Here is a 20227-nt window from a genome sequence, read left to right as displayed (position 1 = left end):
TTAACACAAACTTCCTAAAGGAACATATGGATTTTCTTGTACGTCCAACAACTCATGTTTTGAATATGTCTTTCAAACACTCCATTGTCCCAACAGATTGGAAAATTGCTGCAGTTACACCAATTTTCAAAGCAGGTGTGAAGACTGACATGGCTAATTATCGCCCCATAAGCATACTCCCGGTCGTATCTAAAATAGCTGAGAAGTGGGTGGTTAAACTCCTCACTGCTCACCTAGAAAACACCCAACCCTCATTACATCCATTGCAGTTTGGCTTTCGGGCACACCACTCCACAGATACTGCCCTGTGTATGTTAGTGGAGAACTTGAAGAGCTTGCTGGACAAGAGTCCCTGTGTTGGAGCTGTATTTTTAGATCTGAGGAAGGCTTTCGACTCTGTAAACCATCAGATATTGTTATCCAGATTGACTCGGTTTAATATCTCCAGTCAGGCTCTTCAGTGGTTTGCCTCATATCTCTCACACAGGAAACAGTGTGTGGTGTTGGATGGGGTTAAATCTCCATATTTAGACTGTGATACAGGGGTTCCTCAAGGATCTGTTCTTGGGCCCTTATTGTTCTCTCTTTTTATCAATAACTTACCTGAAGTCTGTCCAAATATATTTACTCAAATGTATGCAGATGATGCAGTTATATATACGCAAGCAAATAGTGTCCAGCAGGTGGAAAAAGATCTTACAGCTGCTTTAGCATTAATACATAGCTGGCTGGAGGACTCATGCCTAATGTTGAACACCTCAAAAACTGTCGGTATGTATTTTTCAAAACGCCCCTTAAACTTGAAGCAGTCAAACATATTCCTGGATGGAGTAGAGCTTGAATTAGCTCCAGAATTTAAATATCTTGGGGTCATTCTAGACCCAACATTATCCTTCAAGAGTCACATAAATAAAGTGTCCCAGGTACTTAAATTTAATAATCGAAATTTTAATCATATACGTAATAATTTAAATATGAATGTTGCAAAAACTTATTTTTACTCAATGATCATCTCTCATATGGACTATTGTTTGACGTCCTGGTCACTTGCTTGTCCAACAACACTTAAAACTATTGAAAACATTTATAAAAGAAGTTTAAAACTACTTGACAAAAAACCGACTTCCCACCACCACTGTCATGTGTTAAAAAAACATAAATTACTGAACTTCAATAACTTAGTGAAACTTAAAAGAGTGAGTTTAATATATAAAGTCTTACACTCCCTTGCTCCACCACCACTAAAGCAGTTCATTAGGCATAAAGAAAGCTCAGACAGGACCACTCGAGCTACAATCCGAGGAGACTTGTTTATACCCCACAGACGGACAGCATTTGGGCAGAACGTCCTTTCTGTCCAGGGTGGCCATCTGTGGAACAGTCTTCCTCAACCCATTAGAGAATGCTCGACATTCAATTTGTTTAAGGCAAAGGTTAAAAACTGGTTATGGACAAATCAAGTGTGTGATCATGTATAAGTTGTATAGTTTTAATGTTTTATTTGGGAACAGAATGGTGTGTATGTGTAAGTTTGGTGATGGAGTTTTTATTATGAATGAATGATGAATTTTTATGAATTATTATGTCTATTTTTATGCTTAAGGACAACAGATGGAAATTAGCCCTTGGCTATAATCTGGTATGTTTACATTCATGTAATTTTTTTTTTTTACATTTATGTTCATTAACATGCACTGTCCTAAATAAATAAATAAATAAATAAACAGAACAGAGGATTTGAAGCATACTGCATGATGATAAGAAAAGGAAATACTTACGATCTATCTTAAGCACCGCACATCATCCATCAAACATGGTCAAGGCAATGGTATAGACACATATGTCTGCCAGTGGAACAAGGAGTTTTTATTGATGGTGTGACTTTTGATAGAAGTCACAGGATAAATTCTGAAGTGTGCAGGGCTACAACACTTGGATAATGAAAGTAAATGGGATATTCTTCAATCGCCAACTCAGTTACCTGATCGTAACCCAATAAGACATGTTTTAAGTGCTTTAATTTTCTTCAGATACTCCAGCTTCCACCCCACAATCCAGATATGCATGTTGTCTAGTGGTGACTCTAAATGTATGTTGTAGGTGTGAATGTTAGCATGAATAGTGGTTTGGTCTCTGTGTTAAGCCTTTAACAAACTGTCCAGGGTGTATGACAGCTGGGACAGGCTCCACCTCCCCTCAAAACTTTCAGTTAGATACAGACACAGCCTCTGAAAAATCCCTAAACAATTAATGAAACACTTTTGTTAGACCCCATGACTCAAAGCTGAAAAACAGCAATTGAGTTGCATTTTGATTGTTTGATTTAACACTGTGGTGGTGTTCAGAGGCAAGTTAGGAGGAAAAAAAAAAAATTGTACTGCTGCCCAAAAGCTTACAGAGCTTACTGTATACTCAGACTTGTGATTCTGAGATGGAGTACGGTTTATTAACTAATTTAACTTTAGAGGATACCTGCTTAAATTCTCATTCAACATGAGCAAGCAATCAACTCAAAGCTTGCTGTGGAAACCATTCACAAATATCTGGGTTCAAACACTAGTGTTTTGTCAGAGAAGTACAACGTGAACCAGCAGAACATAAAGAAATGCAATGAAAAAGATATAAGAATAGTCAGTCAACAAATAACTCAAACACACTAACAATGGGAAAGTGGATTATTCTTAGAATTAAGTTACTTAAGGTTTCTGCTTTTAATTTCTGCAAAACTGTAAATAATGAATTATAAATTAATCCCTGGCTGCAGCTCTCTTGTTGATTCTGTATTGAACACAATGGAGATATAAATTGTATGAAACAAATATTTAGAAAGAAAAAACTCACAAACCTTTTGAAAACTGACTCCTGTTAATCAACTTTTGCATTTATGTTGGAGGCAAAAATTTATATTCATGGCAAAAGGCGTGAAGTCATTTTATTTATTTTTAATATGTATCTACAACAAGGGGGACACAGGCAAAAAACGACTGACAACTTGATGAAAATTAAACAAAACAAAAAAAAAAAAAAAAATACATTATCAATGCAGATTCCCACCTTTTTTCCAATAAGTAATTTTTTTTTTCGTCTAAAGAAACTTTACAATATAAAGAAACATACGAAGGAACCTCTTATTTTACTACACAAGACATTTAGGATCTGAAACTACCCTAACATGAGATACAAAGCAACTCCCCAAGGACAGACTGCCTCATATTCAATACTGCTTTGTCATCAAGAGGAAAAATGAGGAACTGAACAGGAAAAAACAAAAAACAAAAAACAAACAAACAAAAAAAAAAATCTTTACTCCCCACCCCCTCCCCCAAAAGTCCTCTCTTAACCCTCCCCACCCCTGAATGTTACAGTATTATACATCAGCACAATAGAAATACAGAAATGATCAACGTTGTGACGGCTTTACTTACAGGACAGAAAGAAGTCGGACTGCATTTTATACAACAGCATTTCAAAGTACAGGGGAGGAAAACGCCTCTTCCTGCACCGCTTCTTAGCAACAAATCTGTCCCACGTGTTATTGTTTTTCCCCATTTTTACTTTTCTCAAACATTTCTCTTGCCTCATTTTTAAATAGATTAAAAAAATTCCTTCATAGTAAAGCACGAACTCTGGTCCCTGGTGCTTTGGATTGAGAGCCAGTGTCCTTTGTACCCCTCCTTTGCGATTCAGTTGTGTCAAGAGACCACAAGTTTAATTATAAAAATGTCCCAATTTATTGGGGGGGGGAAAACAACCTACCTCTGTTTTTGACCATGAATTTGCAAAAACAGAGGTAGGTTGTTCGCCCCCAATAAATTTCCAATAAAAGAGGCAGAGGAAGAAGACTTATATCTCATCTGAAGCTGAGTTTTTCAGGTACATGTGTGTGACAGTGAATTAGCTCGACTACAAAAGGTTTTTCCTCCCTTGTCCCGCTGGACCGCTTGACACAACAGCGTCGATGCACAGTAAAAGCCTCACGTTTGTCTGTGATGAGGTGAAATAGCATAATAGTCTTTAGCAGCTCCAGTTTCCGTTTCTCTCGTCATTCATATTATTTCTGAGTAAAAGACAGGCCTTCTCTGAACAAATACACAGTTGCCCAAATCAGCTCGTTTCTGATCAACTGTTAAAGTCGTGATTTGAAATATCAAAACATGTCAATGATATCAAAATGCATTTTACAGTATTTACAAAAAAAATTAAAATTAAAACATGGAGTTGTACCAAAAAAAAAAAAAAAAAAAAAAAAATCAGAGGGGTGGTGTGTGACTGAGTGTCTTGTGTGTCAATGCTGGCCTATTAGAGAGGTGAGAATAGGGAAGCAAATGGAAGGGAGGCCACTCGCTACAGTCAACAGAACAATGCCATTGCTGCTTCCTAACCTGCCATTCTCCAAAATAAAGAAAAAACACCGTTGATCCGATCAGCAGATGGCCAGAAGCCATTTCACCACAAGCAACCGTAAAAAAAGAGGAAGGACAGCACATATTCGAACGAAAACACCTGCAAGCTAAAATGAGCGGTGTGTGAAAGCAAGCGCCCGCAAAGTGCAGACGGACATCACAGTGTGTGGGGGACCTCATCGGCAAATGAAAACGATCCAAGTGTTCACTACAGGTCAGCAGACAGACTAACATGTTACGTATGTACATGACAGAGTGAACAGTGGGAAGCATTAGTGGGAGCGGTGTGAGTGTGGTCAAACTGGACTCGTGATAACGTCAGCACCTTTCGGGATGGATGGAGGGGGGGGGTCTAATGATGGAGATAAGAAGATGCTGCTGAGTGGATCTGCATATTTACACAGTTGCTACTAGTTCTGCAGTTGAGAAAGAAATAATAATAATAAAAAAAACAGGGATAACACTTAAAAAAAAGGAACAATGATTCATAAGACAAATTAAAAGTACATAAATAAATAGAGCTGTGCATTTTACTGCAGGGAACCTAGGAGACTCTTCTTCGGGTGTGAGTTACTGAGCAACAAGTTAAAATTTTAGATCTTATAAAAGGAAGTTGCCAACCTTCCAAAAAACAAAACAAAAACAAAGAACCAATTAGTACCGTGAGGAATAAAATCTTACCTGCAGGGGGCAGTGTGCTCACACGGAGCCTCATGTTACACAGCAAATAATTACCGATTTGTGTGCACGTATACTGTCTTCATCATAATAAATGTGCCCTTACAAACAACAGAAAATTAGAACCTAATCTTAAAATGATCATACCAATAATCATTAATAACAATAATAAAAATAGCAATGATACAATACATACACAAAAAAGGAAAATCCTGTTCACTGATCATCACAACACCTCTGTTACAAATGTACACACAAGGAGAACAATGTGGGGGGCACGAAGGTCGGTTCTTCCCGACCCACCGATAACCCCATCAGGAACAGCAACAAATCAAAAGACGATGATTAAAAAAACAAAACAAAAAAATCCAAAGTCGTGGTTGAGACGCTTCCAGGCAGCTGCTGAGAGACCTGACACTGTGTCATTAGGGGGAGGGCTGTGTTTCAAGTCTCCTTTCTCCCCCTTTCTCTCCATTTGTCCTCCTTCCCTCGCTCATTGTCTAGACCCTGACAGGAAGCCAGGGAGGCTGGGGCCGGAGTCAGAGAGGAGGCTCTTCCTGTTGCTCTGTGACTGCTTCCTATTCACACCCGCAGCCAGCTTACATGCGCCGGGAGGGCCCGTCTTAATTAGAGTCCCAGCATGCTCAAGGGCTGTCCCAGAAGGCTGTGGCCGTAGAGTTCCCGAGTGAGAAGAGGGGAAAATTAAAAAAACAAAAACGGGGTGGTGGGTTGGGTAGTAGTGGGTCCCCGTTTGAGGAGGGGACAGAGGGTGTGTGTGGGCGGAGGAAGGGAAGTGATCCAGTCCAAGGTGAAGTAAGGATTCAGTTGAAGAAGAAAAAAAAAAAAATCAGGTGTAGGTTACAAAAAATAAAGAGGGGGAAAGAAATAAATGAAAATACAAAAAAAAGGAAAATAAAATCACACACTCATCGTCATGTTGGGTGAATACTGAAAAGAGAGAGAGGGAAGGGGGAGGAGGGCACAGATGAGTGGATATGTCACTGACAACATTTAAACACCAGAGGGCGCTCAAACCCCGCCCTGCAAAGCTAGAGGAAGCTCAGACTATGGTTGAAGCCAAGCTTTAACTCAGGCAATCAGAACTTTCTGCTGTATGTCTAATAAGGGCTGGGAATAGTACATATATGATTTGTATGGACTGAAATGAATCCTAGCTTTCAAACAGATATTTAGGAGTTTTAATGATCATTTATCCAGCAGCTGTTTAACTCAGATGATACCCAGCCCCGCTACTGATTAGCTGAATCGAGTGATTAAGGCTTGGCTCGAGTTCTAGTCTGTGCACCCGGTGGCTCTTCAGGCCAAAGGTAAGAGAGCATTACAGTTGTTTATGCAACACAAGGCTTACAGATACTGCCACTTCTAGTCATATAGTACATTTTTAAAATGAAATAAAATGCAGGTATTTATCATATACTCAAGCGCAGCAAACATTTATGTCAATCAACTGCAATCACATCACTGATACAGAGGGAACTGTATGTGATTAGTAAGCGGCTACAATGCAAGCAGAACACAAGTTATTAATCCACTAAAATATATATATATTAGGGGTGCAACGATATTCGTATCGATATTGAACCGTTCGATACAGTGCTTTCGGTTCGGTACGCATATGTATCGAACAATACAACATTTGTAATTTATTTTATCAACTTTCCTTCTGACAATGCTGTCTGTGTTGAGCGCTCAGTGAATCTGCGTTCGACTACTCCGCCTAGGCTGCACTGTCGAGCGCAGATCCACTGAGCGCTCAACACAGACAGCATCGTCAGAAGGAAGAGCGCAGGGCACCTCCCCCACCCTCATTCAGATCTGGCGTTTGGAATTATTTTGGTTTTCATGTGATGTATGACCCTGAAGGTAAGCGAGTCATGGACTAAAGTAAAACAGTATGTTGGATGTGCCATGCAATGCTCAATTACATGGGTGGGAACTAGTGTGTTAGCGCAGTTAGCTCGTTAACGTGTTGGCCGTCTAGCCCCATGCACGGGGCGATCGGCGGTAGCTCGTTAACGGAGATTTGCCGTGTTGTGGCGTTAAGGTCATTTCAACGAGATTAACCTGAAAGCACTAGTGGGAACACAACGAATATGACTGCACATTTACGCTGACATCATCCTAGTGCAAAGACAAAAACAACAAGCATGCTACTAACTTTAGCCGAGTCATTTAGACAGCTGTTTAATATGCTGCTGAGAATATAGCCCAGAAGAAGCGGATAGTATAGCTTTTATTTTGGAAAGAGACATTTCTCTGTAATAAACTCTCTTTTCCAAAGATGAGTGATTCCTCAATCAGATACAGGGCTCGCAATATCGCTAGCCCGACGTCCCGGAGCTAGCGATTTTTTCAGTCGGGGTACCAAAATCTATCTCTGCCCTGCCCGTCGGGCTTTTGTAGGAAGGAAAAATATATGTCAATGCTTTTGCATTCTTTCAGAAATGTAGCTGGGTAATTATGTCATTGGCATCGGTGAGCCACTGTCAATATGCGACATATTGAAATCGCGTTTGAATTTGCGCTTGTTCTTTGCTTTCACTTTGCAATCGCCCGAACTGTGTATAGAGAGCGACAGCACTGATCTGTGAGTGATGATAATTTGTGCACCAATTCCTCTGACATCGTCTTATTAATCGTTAGCTTACTATGCAAACATGACAAGTGAAATCTCCCGCAGCTTAAACATGTGAGAGGTTGATCGCGCAGAGAATCGCTGAGCTTATGTGAGTGCGTGTGTAAAAGCAGCAGGATTTATATTTGACTACGATGACCTGGATGACTGAGAACCTTCACAGACAGATATATATTTTAGTTCTGCTGAGCCAAATAAGACAGGTCAGGGTGAAGAAGTGACAGCCAAAGAAAAGCTTACCACAAAACGGAGAAGTTATGACAAATCAGACTATAAGGCAAAAAGAAAGTGCAGCTTTATGGTTTCATGGACAAAAGAATTTCTGTGGCTGCAATATGACGAGCTAAATAACCAGGGCTGCACATAAGTGGTCCGCAGGTGCGCATTCGCTGTCAAAATAAAAAACACGCACAAGGGTTAGGGTTAAATTTAAAAACTGTACTTTTGAGTTAAAATATATATTTATAATTTTAATAAATGACAAATTAAAAAGGCATGAACATTTTTTTTGTATCGAAAAAATATCGAACCGTGACACCAAAGTATCGAACCGAACCGTGAATTTTGTGTATCGTTGCACCCCTATCAGCTAAAGTGAATTAATAAACTGAAGTGGGACCAAATTTCATAAATATTACCAAAACATTTTCAACAGTCTGAGATTAATTCTAAAAAACCAGGTGCACCCTCTGCTTGCATTCTTCCACTGGTTCATGTCAAGATGTCAAGGAGAACTGTTAAGGGGTCATGAGATGTCATTCATTCGCTCTACTCACACTTTCGCTTTGGAATGGGTTCAAAAAGTTGCCGCCCATTTCGCCGTCATCTCTCGGCGTCCCTGGAGGGTTGTTCATGCCCCCCATGTTATTGGGAGAACTCTAGAGGCAGAAACGGGGGGTAAAAATCAATGTTAAACTGAAAAATTGTTTCTTATTGGCAACACAGTTGAAGTGCAGAAGGCAGAGATTCTAAAAAAGTGCTTTAGTTCACAAAAATACCCAAATAAGAAGCGTTTATAGAAAATCTCATGTCGACATACCTTTGGCAACCCATCCATATCCCCAGACCCTGAGGAAGTAAAAGGAGATAAACAGGTCAATTGTTTTTGTAAGCAGTTTCTGTTTGTATACATACCAAACCATCAGTGTTCAAACCCACCTAGTGATCCATTCATGTGGTGTGGCTCCATGGCTCCCATAGCTCCCATTGGCCCATCAGGCCCAGGTCCCATAGGGAACTGGTGAAAAGGTGTGGAACAAATCTAATGAGTAACCACTAACACGATTCTCCATCCGTGACCTCTCTGATATAATTGTGATGTTTTCAGCCCGAGGTGAAGTTGAGATTGTTTAATTTATTCTCCCCACTTCATTCCCAGTCAATTCTTATTGAGCTCACTGTGGCAGCATTTGGTTTTTCTAAAGCTGGATTGTACTGGTGCCCAGTGATGTGGTTATAAGCCCTATTAGAACTGGATTATATTTTGAGGTTAAGGCTGTAATTTTAATCATTACAATAGCATCCATTATTTTAGCCAAGAATCAATGTGCAATATCTGAAAAATTAAGCAAGGCTGCAAAGTTAAACTTCTAAGAGAACAGTATAGTATTACTGTTAAAAAAGAAAAGTTATAGGAGACTCACATTGGGTCTGTTGCCTCCAGGTCCAATGGGATTCATCATCGTATAGATGTTTTCACTGGAATTAGTTGAATCTAAGAAAAAAAGAGAACAAAATGTTCAGTTTTGGGATATCAGGAGGTTGATATAAAATCTCTGAATCAAATATGAAAACAGGAAAGCGGACATGAAATAATGAGAGCACTCAGACTGACAGCACTCTGTGAGTGGACACACTCATGCTTTTTTTTTTTTTTTTTTTTTTTTTTTTTAGATGAAGGGGAAAATGGGAGACACTTCTATTTCTAATGCACAAGTGTTAGTGCTGGGGACATAGTTAGGTGACGCACCACCTGGGCTTGGCATGATGGGAGTTCCAGGTGGACCTCCTCCGCCTGGAGGACCCTGAGGAAGGAAAAAAGACAACTGTGAAATTATACTCATTGGAGCATAAATGAAGCATTCTTTAATACAAAAAAAAAAAAAAAAAAAAAAAAAAAAGCCTACACTGCATCCTAGTCAGCAGACATGCTTTTATATAAGAACTCACCACATAGTTTCCTGGAGATGAGGAGGAGTAGGCTATCTGCAAGGGGGAGGAAGAAATAAAGAGTCAGATCTGAAGGTTGAAAGATAGAGATGTTCATCTAGACAAGAAAATTAAAACTAATACAATAATCCTGCAGTAAACGGCAAGTCTGTCAGGGAGATTTTCTTCAGCTGGTGAAAATGCTTTGTCAGAAATTTCCTCGATTTTTGTGCAAGAGCTACCCGTTTATTATCTTTGGGTATTTAACAAAGGAGATGCATGACTTTGGTTTAGCATCACAGAACAACAATGAGAAAGCACATTCTTCTCAGAGGTTTAATTGGTGTTGCTTAAACTTTAGTCATCTCCAAATGTACTTGATGAACCTGGTTTTAGGGGACAAACTTGCCGGCACTGACTGATGCACCACATTAGCCGTGTTCAAAATGATCTCCAACATTGTTTAAACATGTTAAACAATTAAAATCTGTTTAGGAAAACTAGACGAGTTCATTATCAAGTTATTATACAATGCATTGAGTTTGAATATTGCCAAGTTATTGTTATTCTTGTTGCTATAAGTCTGCCTGCCACCTATTGTGTATGTGCAGAGGGCTTCAAACTCACAGAGTTAGCATTAGGACCTGGCCAAGGCCCTCTTCCTCCGGGACCCCTGAGGGGGAAAAAAAAGAAAAGTTTAGAAAGCAAACCAACAATAAAGGGAACTGGGAATATAAAGGAAATATGAGAGTTATACAAGTTTACTAGATCCAAGGATAAACTCTGGACACCTTTTTCCAACAGCTCCTCGGAATTAATGAAGAACATTTAACTGATGTCCTTTTTTTGGATTCTGCTTGCTACTAAAACTACTTGCGAATGAACAGCAGTATGTTGAAGATGAAGCAAATGGGACTTACATGTTCATTCCTGGCATTGGACCACCCATTGAGTTGGGAGGAGGCCTCATACCTCCATAATTCTAAGAGACAAGATGTTTAAAAAAAAAAATCCAACACACAGTTAGAGCTTCGAAGCAAAGTTACAAGAACTTTAAAAAGATTTGATTTTGTTGAGTGCACAGGTTTCAGTGTTTTGTTTTATATTCACACATCATACACAAAACATGACTGGACTGTCAAAGGCAGATAACAAAAGACAAAAGTCTTCACCATAAGTGAGTAATGACAATTATAGCAACAAATTCAAGAAAAGTTACATTTCACCCTGTAAGAGGCGCTTCCATACAGTTATATAACCATTAAAAGCAAGCCTAAGTGCACAGCTGTCTCATTCACTATTGCAATTACTAGATGTAGAAACTAACTCCCATCAGAGTTTCGTGCCCTCTGCGCAGCCGATTTGTCATACCTGTGGGCCCATGGCCATTCCTCTGGGAGGGTTCATTCTCATTGGTCCACCCATGTTAGGATGACCTGCAAGAAAAGACCCCCAGAGTCACACACTGAAAGCAACACAGGAATTAAGAAATGCCATAGCCACTTAGAATGGTTCCTTCTAAGCCCTCTGGTAGCAACACTCAGGCCTCTGAAGCTATAATCTGCAGTTAAAATCAGCACAGACCCGTTCCTGAGCCAGACACACCCCCACATATTCAATCTATTCAGGAAGAAATAGTCACACAATCTGAATGTATACAAAATCCCCCAAAGCCCTAGTATGAAGACAATGCAGAGTTTTGTTTGTTTTTTTAACTTCTTGATTACCGACCAAATCTTTTAAGGTATTTTAAAATATCACCACTTTTAAAGTAGATTCAAGAAAATCCAAACTAAAACTTCAGTTACAGACCCATCATCTGCTCTGACCTGTAACTACGACCGGCCTTACCTTGCGGTCTTGTTGGGTCCAAACTGTTTGGCAGGAGAGGCTGAGATCCTGGGATACCACCAGGAGGCTGAGAAAAGAGAAAATTGATCAACACACTGGCATATGTTGGCATCACAGATTCTCAGTGGTGTTTAAAAAATAAAAAAAATAAAAAAAAATAGATAAACACAATTCAAAATGCTGCTCAGTACCTGATTTGGCATTCGGAGTGAGGGGCGCGGTCCACCTGGATACCGCGGTGACATGAAAGGCTGCAGTAAGGAACAGGGGAAGAAAGAAAAACAGAGGGAAAGGAGGGTGGAAATTATAGGGCAAAGGAGGACACAGAGAAAACACAGTTTCTATTATTGATAGATTCAAACGCACTCAAACAGGGGTGATGGTGAGGACACAGATGAACGCAGTGGTGTTGGAGAATGAGAGATGGCAGTGAAAAAAAGTGCAGATTCATCAACTTAGTAACTTGGAAACCAACAAAATACACTGGCATAAGAGCCTATTTTCTGATTTTTCAAATCTCCCGCTTATACTAACAGCATGCACATTTGTGTGTGCTTAACGGCAGCGCTTACACAGCTCCCTGCACAGCCCGCGTGCTCTCACTGTGGTGTAAGCTGATTCGGCCTGTGGTCTGCCTGGCGTAGTTAGAGACACCTCAGGCCAACAACACCGTTCAAAACCTTAGCGGAAGCGTGTCCACACTCTCTTGCACATAAGACGGAAACCAGAAACCACAAGAATGAAGAGCTGAGCTGCCGCAGTTAATGGGTAAAGGCTAGCTTTACCTCCAGAGTGGCATCTGTAGCTACTGTTCTGGATAACTGCTGAATGACTGAGGATTGAAGTTTTTAAAGACTGGATATGTGTTTGTCAACTGGCAGGCTGTAGCAACCCAAGCCTCTGGTTGTTCTACGTGCATCAGCATACCCATGTGTTTTGTACGTATATGTGACGTTTATAATGCCTGTCCCCTGTTTTATTTATAAGGTGTTAAAACAAGTAAGCAGGGGGGAGGGGAGAGGTATGAGCATGTGTGTGTGCTAAGAGTGACGGAGAAGATAAGTGTGCAACCCCCCACAAGCTGCTCCAGGGGAGGGGCAAGGAGTGAATTATTCATCCCACACGGGGACAGCTGATTCTGGGCCTTGAAGAGGAGCTTGCGTTGCTGCCTCTGGAAGCTCGGCTTTCATAAAAAGGGGGCCCGACATCTACGGGGAGTTACCCTGAACAAAACTGGAGCTCACAGGGCTCAAGGGTGGGAGAAGAAGAAGAAGGTGTGTGAGCAGTGAATGGGAAGAAAGAGGTAGTGTGTGGGTGAGGGGTAGAGGGGAGATTTAGAGGGAATGGAAAAAAAGAGGGGTGCTTGAGAGAAAGCATTTGCTTCTTACCTGGCCATGGGGTCCCATCATGGGGTTGCTGGGGTTGTGTGGGGGGGGCTGTGCATGGGGGGACTGCTGAGAGCCGGGTGGTCCCTTTAAGAAAGAAGAGCGATATCAGAAAGGGGAGGGGCAAAATGTGGGTTTACACCTGGAGGAATTACCCAATCAAAGTTATGAGAGGAAGATGATGGGGAGGGTTGGGAAGGGGGGGGGGGGGGTGTCAGTGGGGAGTCTTTAATTTGAGGTAGAAGGAAGCACAAAAGTGGGAAAAGCTGCATCTTAACGTGGAGTTAAGAGTTACTCCTTAAAAACCCATAAAATGAAAAGTCAGAGGAATAGTTTCAATGTGAGTTTGAGTTCAAACAAGCTGACAGAAATCTTAAAGCATAACCATCTCTCTGATACTTTGGTCCTTCTTGTTGGAGGATTAAATGTATTCGCTAAATCCACATGGGGGCAGTATTGCCCAAGGCTCACTGCAACAGGACAGGCAGCAGCAGGACAGGCACAAGAGGTAACTTCAAACCAGAAAGATGATACTGGCAAAAACAAGAACAGGTTGGAAGTTTTTCCCTGCTTATCGTCAGCCTACTTCAAAGTAAAACGCGTGATCCTGTGAGGGACCCCTCTGCTGGTCTAAAACACTGCATTGTTATTGCCCACTTCTCACCCAGAGACACGCGGTTAACGGCCTCTAATAAAGAAGTCATTATGCAACAGTCTTGTTTCTGCTCCATCACTGTTAGTGCTTTCAGTGCTTTGGTTTTTTTCCTTTTCCAGTTGTCCGAAGAAAACAAAAGCTGGCTGATTTAATGGTAAATGGAATTTTCCATGTATCCCTCCTAGGCATCCGGACACACACAAAGACAGCACACCGATTACCTCAGTGAGTCTGGTAGTATTTGGACAGTGACAACATTTTTTGTGAATTTATCTCTGCACACACCCAATAATAGATCTAAAACAAAGCAATTCAGTGTAGACTTTTGGCATAATCCTAGGGAGTTCAGCAAAAATACTACGGTCGAAATAAATTATTGCAATTGTTTAAAAAAAAGAAAGAAAGAAAAAACTGTAGTTAGGCTCAAAAGTAACTACACAAACTCTCAAAAAAAAAAAAAAATCATACCAAACGGCACGATTTTAAATACCTGATACACAAAACTCTTGCAGTCAATGACTGCCTAAAGTCTCAAATGCATTGACATGACCAAAGGTTAGGTTTCCACCCATGAAATGCTTTGCCAGCCTTTTACTGCAGCCTCATTAAGTCGCTGCTTGTTTGTGGGTCAGTCTGCCTTCAGTTGTCGTCACTAAATGAGAAACATGCTGGGTTGGGTTGATGTCCGGTGACTGACCCAACCATTTAGCAACATTACATTTCTTTGATTAGGAAGCTCTTGTGTTACTTCCGTTGTACATTTTGGGTCATTTTAGAGTCCCACTGTGAAGAGCCATCTGGCCAGTTTAGCAGCAGGCTGCCTCGGTGCAGGGGCTATAGCCATGTACACTTCACAACTCATCCTGCTACTGCTATCAGCAATCACATCAGCAATAAACACAAGTGACCTCGTTCCACTGGCAGCCATATATGTCCATACCATTGCCTCGACCATGTTTGACGGATGATGTGGCATGCTTAAGATCGTAAGAGTTTCCTTTTCTTCTCCATATGCTTCCCATCATTTTAGCAGAAGTTAGATGTGGTGTGGGCTTACAGGCCTTTTGATGTTGCTAAGCTCTCCAGCGCATTCCTTCTTTTTAAGAATGCACCATATTGTTGATTAGACCACTCCTAAAGTTTCCACCATCTTTGTTATGTTTTTTTGCATCGAAATCTCTTTGGACCTCATGCTGAAAGTCCCAGTGAGCAGCTACCAAATGCACATTCAACTCCAGACCTTACTTAATCAAGCGGGGGGGGGGCGCGCACCTGCGTGCGTCCTAACTACTTCTAGTGCTTTAAAATGTAACGGTTAAATTTAAAAAATGTCCATAAGTGCTAAACAGTCAGTTCAATATTATAATTTTTCAGATGAAATGAAGAAATCAGCTGACCAACAGAATCTGAGCCAATCGCTTTGTACAACTGACTACCAAAAGTCGCTTCTTTTTTTCTTCAAATGCATAGAGACAGACATCAATTCCATACAACTGCTTGTGTTTGCTGGACAGACAACAGACCAACTGCTTGCTTGAGTAAGAAATAGGTGTACTAATTAACAACAAACAACAACAAGATTAGATGGGGTCTACTTTATTGTACGGACCAATATCTGTCTGGGGCAGCAGATCTGTCAGAAGGGCGGCCTTGATAAAAAGCTCTTAATGAATGCAATTCATGGAGAGAGAAAAAAACCTTGAAACTTTGTAATAAAAAAAGAAAAGAAACCACTTGACCCAATTAATATGAGGTCAGCATCTCAGAAGAAAATTTGAACAACCAACAACTATTATAATCTATTAGCGAATTATTTTTAAACACAAAAATGTCAAACGTCTCAGCTGCGAAGATTTGCTGTCTTTTTGCAGAATGATGGAAAATTGAACTGTTTGTTTTTATTTTGAACTCTTGCTCGTAAACTTAAGTCATATCTTGAAGCTGTCATGTCTTATCTGACATACTGTAGACAAAATAACAACTCAAAAACAAGAAAAACATATCGACTGGTTATGAAAGTCATCAGCAGCCGCTGCTTGGATCTCGTATGTCCTTGACAGATTTCTGCATAGCTGCTTGTGTTGTATGTTAAGAGCATTTAAATTTGTGACTGCTTTAGCTGAAAAAAAAAAAAAAAAAAAAAAAAGATATGGTGAAAGCAAGAGTTTAGCATTTTTTAAAAGTCAAATATCAGAGGAGGTATTGTTTAGGTGTCGAGCCTGACGTTCTTAACAGGATTTCAAACAACGCTCTGCCTGCGTGAGCCACATTTGCAGTGAACAACCGAAGCTTTCTGTTACAGTAAGGTCGCTTGAACACAATGTGCACACAAACACAGACACACAAGCCATCGTCCAATCTTACTCCTCCACCAATGTTATAAATAGCACTTCCATGCATGTCTCGTCACCCCCTCTCCCCCCTACCCTTTCCCTTGCTTATTCACAGTCATACTCTCACTAGCCCCCCCACCACCATCAGCACCACCACCCTCACTCTCAGCCAGCAAACAATAGGGTGGGACGTAGCCACAGAAACAAACAGTGGGCCACAATCCTGGTGGCACTGATCTTTCACATTTCCCTCTCTTCTTACTCCTCCACTCACCCCTCTTCCTCTCCATCCTTCCCTCTCCCTTAATGTGTCACTCGCTTTTTCGCTCCTACTCTTCGCCATCACCTTATCGTGCCTCCTGCCAAATGCCAGTGCTGTCCATCACACCACTGCCTCACAGTGTTTTTGTTTGTGAATGTGTGCTCGCATGCTTGCACGTGTTTGTATACTGTGTGCGCGTTTGCATGTCTCGTTCTCGTCACTCTTCAGACAGCCATCTCCCACACTAAAACCTTTCCCTTCACAGACCCGGGACAGGTCAGAGACAGACGAGATGGAGATGGAGGAGTGGAGAGAGGATGAATACGGGATGGCTGAATCACAAATCGGCTGAACAGCAGCCCAGCGAGCGCAGAGCCACAGATGAATGAACAGTATGAGCTTCAGAGGCTCTGGTGGGTGTAAATATCTAGAATGGAATAAACAGTATTTGGAAAAATGTGGAGGGAAAAAAAAAAACACCAAAAAAAAAAAAACAAAAAAAAAAAACCCTGCTACCCAAACTGCAACTATGCTGTCATCTGATTAAACTCCATATAGATTTTACTGTGAAAGTCTTAATTAGTAGAACCTGACTGATATCGGAAGTCAAATTAAAGGCTTAAAAAACAAAACAAAAAAACGGGTATCTGATCAGTATCTTAAGAAGTCTAATAACTGAGGAAAACCCTCCTTTTACCGTCTATAAATATAACAGATATTTTCAATTAGCAGCAAAGCCATGCCTTTTTCTTTAGATAAACTTTAGGTTAAGAAAATGTTCCTGTCTTCTTGTGTAAATAAACCACCAACTGGGCTAATCAAATATTGCTCAGTAATTAAGGTGCAAACAAGGCTGCTTTTATTTGCTACTTAAAAAAAGTTTTCATAAAATAAAAGTCAGCTTCTGTACAGAGAAGACTGTAATTACTGTCAGAATAATAACATGAATGAAAATTTAAAAAGAAACCTGAATAATTTCTCAACTGGGAAATGTCCATGTTTAGTGCAACTACTATAAAATGTGCTAACAATAAAATAAGAAATTGCTAGTTTATTGCTCTACAGAAATAAGTGAACATCGGACAAGGAAGTCAAAGAGTAGACTAAATATAGATTATTTGTTTTGGGGAAGTCAGAAATGAATGAATGGCAGATGGGGTAAAATGAGAAGTGGGTTTGGTGATGACACAAGAGTGGGGTCATACCTGGAAGAAGCCTGGGGGCATGGGACCACCTGGCATGGCATCATTGGGTGGCATGTTGCCCATCACTGGGCTCGGCGCTGCCGCTGCGCTCTGGAAAACACAAACAGATGAATTCGATATGGTGTTCAACGTGTACATGCATCCTTCACTGCTCTACCCTAATGTATATGTGCATGATGCCGCATTGGCCAACAAACGACAACAGGGAGCAGTGGCTGCACCTGCATTTGCCCCCCCCCCCCAAAAAAAAAAAAACTCAATTTAAAGTTTAAATGTTAGATAGAAGAGAGATGTATTAACCCCCCCCCCCATCTCTTTCTTTAGGCAAGGCCAGCAATGAAAAGAAAGACTTCAGGGAGAAACATTGCAAAAATATTCAAACACTTCAGAAGAGGAACAATCATAAAATGTCAGTGACACAAAGCTGTAAAGAGACCTGTGCCTGTACTCTGATCTATTCTATCATACACCCAGGAATAATGTCCTGACCAACACAGCAGTTATTTATTTGCACCGGTGATAATGAGTACATACTTTTATGCTTCTTTCATTAAAAAGCTTTTCTCTGTCACAAACAACAGAAATATAACGGCTAATATTAGCAAACTCCTTCCTTTTCATTTCTTGGAGATAAATGAAAACAACACTGACTCTATAATAACGTGCAGCTGATTTGCAAAGCGATCTAGGAACACCGCATATGTAGGAGTTTGTAGCTTGAATGTACTCATATGGAACTAATCACCCTGAAACTGCATTTCAACATCCTAACAGATGCTCCATAGGTCAGCTAGTAAAGTTGAAAAATTTTGCCAATTTGTTTTTTGAAGTTCTCAACGACTATTCCACAGGTCCTTTCTCATTACAAAGAAGCCAAGTGTCAGTAATGGCATATTTGGATCCAGTTTAAGAATCTGACACAAACTACACAATTTGTTACATTTAATTTATTTCAAAATTCAACTAATTTTAATGAATTCAGGAAAAATCTTCATATTTCATGTCTTAAGAAACATTTTGATCGATTTGAAGTATAGTGATTACTTCCTGGTCAGATCACAACAGAGACAAGTGTCATCTCATGTTTCATGAGCTACATATTAAAAAAAATGGTTATGAAATACAGTTCAGCACCAAACCAACTTACTAGGGCTGCCACAAACGATTATTTTGATAGTCGACTAGTCACCGATTATTTTTGCGATTAGTCGACTAATCAGATCATCATCCATTGGACGTAAAACTACAGCTTATTGCACCAGCAGCATCTGCTCTTATATAACTATCATTAGCTTACAGCTTTAAGTGTTTAAGGTCTGTGCTAACTAAAAATAAAGACAAGATGATAGTTTATTAAATTTTAATGAAATTTGCAGATTGTTTCGGTGAAGTTTAATAAACTCCTTGCTATCTAAAATATAACAGGACACTGGAGTATATTCTGGAGCATCTCACACTTCTGATAATCAGTTGTCTGCTTGACGTTTATTCAGCTGTGTAAAAACTATAACTTTAATCTCAGACAAACTGATTTACTCAGGAACAAATAAAATACAAAAAAAAAAAGCCAAACAATAACATTTTAAGTTATCTAAGTGACTCATATATATTTAACCTGAGTAGCGAAAGACGGCGGTGGGTTTGAAAACGATTTGCGGGGAGTCCGGTGTTCTCACGGCGCTAGTGAGCCTAGCCCCCGGCTCGCTAACGAGCTAGTGGGTAACAGATGTCTCCGAAAACGTCGGAGCGCTTTTGAAAATATGTGGTGTCCTGATAAACTGAGCAGATATTTGAGGTTTACACAGCTACATTCTCGCCTGAAAATATGTTAAACGTTTATTTTGTGACCCAGAAAGAATAATAAGAGTAACATTAAAACTAACTAGCTGCCGCCATTGTTGGAAACTGCGCTGGGCCGCGCTATGAATTCTGGGACACAGCTGCTCCTTCTTCTTCTTCTTCGGGGTTTAGCGGTAGCTGACATCCTTGTACATGCAATGCTGCCATCTTCTGTTTCAGTCCGTTATTACACTCTTAAATCCTGCCACTTATTCCTGCGTCTTTTGTGATCTTACAAAGCTTCAAACGACGCGTCGACTATTAAATCAGTCGTCGACGATTTTGATAGTCGACGTAATCGTGACTAGTCGACAAATCGTGGCAGCCCTACAACTTACATTAATTTATTGTAAACAATTAAATTACTCAAAACTTATCTTCATTACAAGCTTTCATAAGTACCTAATGAGTACTGACAGAGGTTAAATATAGTAACAAGTCTTCTGCAAATAGGTTGATCTTACAGAGTTCTTGCTAATTTTTAGAAAATGAAGCAATCAAGATATTTGAGACACTTAAAGACTGTTTTGTTAGAAGGCCACTGAATCTTTTTTTTTCTCTTCTTCAGTTTTTCTGAATAACATTTAACTCCAAAGCAATTGTCCATTAGATTTTTGGGCTAACATTCCCTATAGGACAAACACAGTGTCTTTAATAGTACTCCATTTACTCTACAAATCTAAGGATGTTTAATTACAAATGCTACATTTCTCGCTTAATAGAAATTTATAAAATCAGTGAGCAATTATGTTATTGTTATCTTAAGGACAAACACAGAAAGCATACCACTCAACTAAAACAAATCAGATGTA

At 40.2% G+C, this 20227-nt stretch overlaps 1 protein-coding gene across 2 annotated transcripts in view; it reads right to left on the bottom strand.

Annotated features, from left to right (window-relative positions):
- Window positions 1-4236: 4236 nt before the first annotated feature.
- Window positions 4237-20227, bottom strand: part of LOC146612269 (single-stranded DNA-binding protein 3) — a 38859-nt gene continuing 22868 nt past the window's right edge. The window contains exons 5-18 of one of the 2 annotated variants that reach the window (XM_085343756.1): window positions 17577-17666; window positions 13125-13208; window positions 11928-11987; window positions 11737-11803; window positions 11257-11321; window positions 10806-10867; window positions 10513-10558; window positions 9907-9942; window positions 9707-9761; window positions 9381-9451; window positions 8896-8974; window positions 8777-8805; window positions 8514-8615; window positions 4237-5745 (exon numbers count right to left, since the gene is read on the bottom strand). In XM_085343756.1, the coding sequence (XP_085199882.1) occupies window positions 5575-5745; window positions 8514-8615; window positions 8777-8805; window positions 8896-8974; window positions 9381-9451; window positions 9707-9761; window positions 9907-9942; window positions 10513-10558; window positions 10806-10867; window positions 11257-11321; window positions 11737-11803; window positions 11928-11987; window positions 13125-13208; window positions 17577-17666 (1017 nt within the window). In that variant the 3' untranslated portion in view covers window positions 4237-5574. Of the gene's footprint in view, window positions 5746-5854; window positions 6030-8513; window positions 8616-8776; window positions 8806-8895; window positions 8975-9380; window positions 9452-9706; window positions 9762-9906; window positions 9943-10512; window positions 10559-10805; window positions 10868-11256; window positions 11322-11736; window positions 11804-11927; window positions 11988-13124; window positions 13209-17576; window positions 17667-20227 lie in introns of those variants that run through there. The other variant, XM_085343755.1, reaches the window with a different exon arrangement.

The sequence above is a fragment of the Diplotaxodon limnothrissa genome, linkage group LG19 (assembly GCF_057381915.1).
Source record: "Diplotaxodon limnothrissa isolate DT_005_m linkage group LG19, D_limnothrissa_male_GT1.1, whole genome shotgun sequence".
In the NCBI taxonomy this organism is placed as follows: Eukaryota; Metazoa; Chordata; class Actinopteri; order Cichliformes; family Cichlidae; genus Diplotaxodon; species Diplotaxodon limnothrissa.
The sequence above is the reverse complement of the archived record's forward strand: the minus strand, read 5'-3'. Positions and strand labels throughout refer to the sequence as shown.